Source organism: Alexandromys fortis, unplaced genomic scaffold, assembly GCF_014885135.2.
Source record: "Alexandromys fortis isolate MF-2015 unplaced genomic scaffold, M_Fortis_MF-2015_v1.1 scaffold_15, whole genome shotgun sequence".
Lineage (NCBI taxonomy): Eukaryota > Metazoa > Chordata > Mammalia > Rodentia > Cricetidae > Alexandromys > Alexandromys fortis.
Window position 1 is genome coordinate 5,655,128 of NW_026067911.1, and position 5,721 is coordinate 5,660,848.

Sequence of the window (5,721 nt, forward strand, 5' to 3'; positions counted from 1 at the left end):
ACCCGAGTTGCTCCCATGGCAACCACAGAGCTTCCTCCAGAAGGAAGGGGGAAGAGGCGGGGCTACAGTTGAGAGGGCGGGCACACTGTAATCGGTAGACAGTGATCACTCACCTTAAATTTACCCACTCTGGATTATAGACACTGAGGGAGAGCTTGTAGGACAGGGAGCCTACCCTGCTGGGCTAGGGACCAGGGCTACAAATCCCGGTGACCCAGCCCTCCTCCCCCAAAAGGAAGCGAAAGGTTAAGCTCGGAATCTGGTGATAGAACCATCAAGATGGGTTGTAATAGCTTAAAGGGTTTTGTAAAGGAGTGAAGCCCCCTGGAGGGGTTTCCTGGAGAAGGCGACTTCCGGAGTAGTCTGAGATAGTCCGCCCCAGGGCCAAGCTGCAGAGGCACAGGTACAGACAGTATCTAGATTATGGAGGCAGGCAAGACCACATCCGTGTGGAATCTGAGCGTCTTCTTTATAGTAAGGCAGTGAGGGTGGTGGGTCAGGATGTTAGAGACCTTTAGGTGCCAATTGCAGATCCACGGATGGAAGGTGAATTTGGAGTATCTAGTCCGGAAGAAGAGCCTTGAAATAGCCCCCAGAAGCCCAAGAGAGGCTATAAGGCCTCAGCTAGCGTTGGAGCCAGGGACTCCCAAGGAGTATTGCAGGATGGCAGGGTCAGGGGGCAAGCGACACAGAAAGACTGAGACTAAGATCCCGCTTAGCCCAGTTTGCACCTTCCTCAAAGACCTCTTGGCGCTATCCAGTGGAGAACTGACCCTGCACTTGAGAGCGCTCCAGACTGAAAGAACTGCCCCTCTTGACCCACGCGTGTCTATTACAAGTCCTTTTCTTTGGCAGGTTCTCCTGTCCCAGGCATGGTTTTGTTCCCTTAGTTGGCTTTTGGTTTGCCTACGGAAGGCTGTCTGTCTACCAGCCTCACCAGGCGGGAGGGAGACTTCCCACACAGGCCTCCACTTATGGAGAAAAAGTGGCTGAGCCCTAGATTTTTCACCCCTTAGCTTGATTTGCAGTGACAGCTCTGATGTCAAAGTCACACAGATCCACCTTCCTCTGCCTCCCCTGTGTTGGGATTAATGGTGTGCCCCACTGTGGCCAGTTTTGAAAGATTTTTTTAAGGTGGGGTAGGGGGAGGTATGTATGTATGTATGAGTTCAGGTGCCCAAAGAGGACAGGAGAGTGTATGTGATTCCCCTGGAGCCTCCAACTGGGTGATGGGCCACCCGCTGAGTTCCTCTGCCAGAGCAGTAAGAGCTCTTAAAGGCTGAGCCATTTCTTTAGTCCCCAAACAAGTGATTAAAAAAAAAAAAAAAGAAAAGAAAGAGGGCTGGAGAGATGGCTCAGTGGTTAAGAGCATTGCCTGCTCTTCCAAAGGTCCTGAGTTCAATTCCCAGCAACCACATGGTGGCTCACAACCATCTGTAATGGGGTCTGGTGCCCTCTTCTGGCCTGTAGGCATACACACAGACAGAATATTGTATACATAATAAATAAATAAATAAATAAATAAATAAATATTTTTTTAAAAAAGAAAGCAATTAGGTGATCTGTGTGTTAACACAGGCACACAAACTTACTAGAAAGAGGAGTTTGCGCTTTAACTATTTTTTAAATATTTATTTATTCATTTATTATGTATACAATATTCTGCCTCCATGTATGCCCACACGTCAGAAGAGAGCGACAGATCTCATTACAGATGGTTGTGAGCCACCATGTGGTTGGTTACTGGGAATTGAACTCAGGACCTCTGGAAGAACAGCCAGTGCTCTTAACCACTGAGCCATCTCTCCAGCCCCCTGCGCTTTAACTCTTAACCTAACATGAAATGCAAGAAAATATAATGTTGCAAAATAGTTTCAGTCATTTAAGCATTTGCCCGTCGTCGCCATCGCCCCCGCGCCCAGTTATTAAATCTGGTTGTCAGGGAAATCTGCTTTATTTTTTTCCCTCCCTTTCACAGTATTTTAGATTTGGGATCATGGAACTTTCCTTAAAAGTCTTGTCAAAAGAAGAACTGAAACCAGAACAATTTCCCAAGGTTCTTCAGAGAAATGACTCCCAGCGGGTCACTGATAGAACCTATTTCGTTGATGGTTCCAACCAGGGTCTGAAAACCATCCCGTCAGAGATTTTGGCATTGAAAGAATTAGAAGAACTGCATCTGGAGAACAACCAGATTTCAGAAATCCCCCAGGACATTCAGAATTTAAAGAATGTCAAGGTCCTCTACCTACACAAGAACAAACTGCAGTGTCTAAGCCCGGAGCTGGGGTTTCTGAGCAGCCTGGAGTCGCTGGACCTGAGTGGCAACCCGCTGCTCTACTCCTCCCTGCGGGTACTCAGTTGTCTCCGCACGCTTCGGGAGCTGCGGCTCTACCAAACCGGCCTGAGAGAGGTTCCCTCGGTGATCTGCAAATCGCTGCACCACCTGGAGCTGTTAGGGCTGTCGGGGAACAACCTGGAATCGCTGCCCAAGGAAATCGTGAACCAGAGCAAGCTCAAGGAGATCTACCTGAAACACAATCAGTTCTCGGCTTTCCCTAGCGACCTCTGTGCCCTTTCCAACCTGGAGGTGATCGATCTGGACCACAACAAGCTTAAGGCCATCCCGGATGAAATCGGGAACCTGGTGAGGCTGCAGAAATTCTACTTGGCGTCTAACAACCTGCCTCTTCTACCGGAGTCTCTGAGCCGGTGCACCATGCTGTCGGTGCTGGATTTGACTCAAAACCTCCTCCACTCTCTCCCGCCCAGCCTGGAGCTGCTCACCGAGCTCACTGAAGTCGGGCTGAGTGGGAACCGCCTGGAGAAGGTGCCCCGCCTCCTGTGCCGCTGGTTGGCGCTGAACCTGCTCTACCTGCGCAACACGGGCCTGCGCGGACTGCGGCGCTCCTTCAAGCGCCTGGTCAACCTGCGCTTCCTGGATCTCAGTCAGAACCACATTGACCACTTCCCCGCGCAGATCTGCGCGCTCAGGAACCTGGAGATCCTGGCGCTGGACGATAACAAAGTGACACAGGTATTACTTCCTTCCCGCTGTCACTCTGCTCTCCTTTCCTTGATGTGGCACTATGTCCAGCCAGTATATTGAACCAGCTACCGTCAAAACAACAAACAAACACAGGCTTATCAAAGATAGATATTTCACAAGGTGGCACTTTCTTTTCTTCCTTTCCAAACGATAATTCTAACCTCCATCTAGTGTTCTCTTAGGACGTGGGCTGCAGCCACTGGGGTGTTTTCATTCTTAAGGGCATGTGAGGCAAAACCGAACTGAGTTGTTTTAAGGATCAGAGTGCCAAGATTCTAGCCCAGGTTTTGGATGCCAGGGTCTCTCCTACTAACACAGGCCACCCGACAGTTTCCATAAAGCATGGGCTTTAGCCCCTGGCCTCTGAAAATACTTTAGTTCTTAACTTCCCATCCCCAGGACACTGAAGAACAAGTTGGGGTTTGTTTGTGTGTTTGTTCTTTCCTGGAGATGCACTTTGGAATTGCTCAGGGCGGCATTGTTGAGCATCTGAAGACCGGCAGAGCATAGGCAGAGAAGCTGCAGGATCCTCATAGAATGTGAACTAAACAATGTAAGCTAACTGAAGCTGTATGTGTCCCTGTAGAGACAATACAAATGGTGATGCCTATAGAATAAGGGGGGAAAACCCCGATAAACAATATATTCCTCCATTCATTGCTGAATTGCACAAAATTACAAATATGGAGGCCAGAGACATGGCCCCATTGCACAAAATTACAAATATGGAGGCCAGAGACATGGCCCACTGGGTAAAAGTGTTTGCTGCCAAGCTTGGCAACTTGAGTTTGATCCTGAAGAGGCAGAGGGAACATTGTGGAAGGACAGAACTGACTTCCACACTTATTGTGAAGCATACAGGCTCACAGGCACACCTACACAAATAAATAAACATAATAAGCTTTTAATATTACACATATAAAATAAACACATATATACCACCCACTTAATGAATATTTATAACAATAAAAGCATAAAAAGCAATAAAAACATAAAAAATATGAACTGGAAGGAGAGTAACCAAGTTCCCAAGAGTGGCTGCCTTTGGGAGGAGGGGTCAAAAAAGGCATTAAAGCCCCGTGCTTGTCTGGCATGTGGAAGTTCTTAGTTCATTCACCAGGGCTATAAATAAGCAAATAAATAAATAAGCCCACTAAGCTAGGGGTCTGGAGACATGAAAGCTGTCTGCAAGCTAGTGGGTGGCTAGCTGGAAGCACAATTCATTGGAAACAAGAGAGACTCTTAGAGGTGGAAGGTAAACACTCACTTCCAAAAGCTGCCCTCTGACCTCCACAGGCATGAACTTACTGTGCCCCAGCACACACCCAGGGAGGCACTGAGAGAGTCAGAGAGACAGAGATGGGGAGAAATTCCTTTCCGTGGAGAAAGTGTTTCATATAACAGCTGGAGTAACTCAAATGAAGTACCTGTAGGAAGATTTTCTAGTTTTGCCCTCTGTTGTTACCATAAACACCGTGACCAACCACAGCTGGAGGGGGGAAAGGGTTAATTCATCTCATACTTCATGGTCAGTCCATCACTGAGGGAAGTTAGAACGGGAACTCAGACAGCTGCTGCGGAAGCAGCATCCACGAGGACAGCTTCCCACAAGGACATCTCCCCACTTGCTGCTCCCTACTTGCTGCTCCCCACAAGGACAGTTCCTCACTTGCTGCTCCCATGATTACATCTGGTTACCTTTCTTAGACAGTCCACCCCCCCCCCCAGAGGATGCCTTGCACAGTGGGTTGGGCCCTCCTGCATCCATTAGAAAGCAGAAAAATACTTCCACAGACATGCTCACAGGCTGCTCTGATGGAAGCAATTCCTCAAGTGTGGCTCCATCTTCCCGGTGTGTTCAGTTAAAATCAAAATGAGCCACTACAGAAGGATAACACTGTCCTAATCATGACTGAGTCACGAACGATAGCTAACCTTTTCTTTTTCTTTCTTTTCTTTTTTCAAGACAGGGTTTCTTTGTTGCTTTGGAGCCTGTCCTGGAACTAGCTCTTGTAGACCAGGCTGGCCTTGAACTCACAGAGATCTGTCTGGCTCTGTCTCCTAAGTGCTGGGATGAAAGGCGTGGGCCACCACTGCCAGCACTAACCTTTTTCTCGAGAGAAACTTTAAATTCTCAAAGGAGAGACATGCATGAGTTCTGCTTGCTAACAAGAGAAACCCCAGCTTACCCCATGAACCAAACTGTGCTGGAGAGTAGACGTGTAGACAAATATGATTGGACTGACTGTGAAAATCTTTATGACCTGTTCCTCATGGTTTTTGGTTATTCCGATTGTATTGTTTGCGCTTTTGCCCCCTCCACTATCAGTTTGTCTGACTTAGAATCACAGGCTTGTTTTCCTTCCTTATTATATGTGACCCTGAGACCTGATTGGTTTCTGGCTCTGAAAACTTGGCAGTAGCCTCTCGCCTTGCCTAGCTAAGTGTGAAAATAGCGTGCGTTAGGTACCTAAAATGATTTTACCTCTGTAGTAAATTACTATTAAAAGAGAAAGCAAAAACAGAGTATTCAACCTCAAAATGTTCAAGTATGGTGTCATAAATAATTGCTCCATGTTGACACTCTGCAGATTCTGTGTTCAGAGTTTTCAAATTTTTTTTTTTTTTTTTTTTTTTTTTTTTTTTTTTTTTTTTTTTTTTTTTTTTTTTTT

At 47.1% G+C, this 5,721-nt stretch overlaps 1 protein-coding gene across 1 annotated transcript in view; it reads left to right on the forward strand.

Annotated features, from left to right (window-relative positions):
• Nucleotides 1-423: 423 nt before the first annotated feature.
• Nucleotides 424-5,721, forward strand: part of Lrriq4 (leucine rich repeats and IQ motif containing 4) — a 19,706-nt gene continuing 14,408 nt past the window's right edge. Inside the window, exons 1-2 of the mRNA XM_050138324.1 lie at nucleotides 424-474; nucleotides 1,979-3,037. Of these exons, the coding sequence (XP_049994281.1) occupies nucleotides 424-474; nucleotides 1,979-3,037 (1,110 nt within the window). The remainder of the gene's footprint in view (nucleotides 475-1,978; nucleotides 3,038-5,721) is intronic.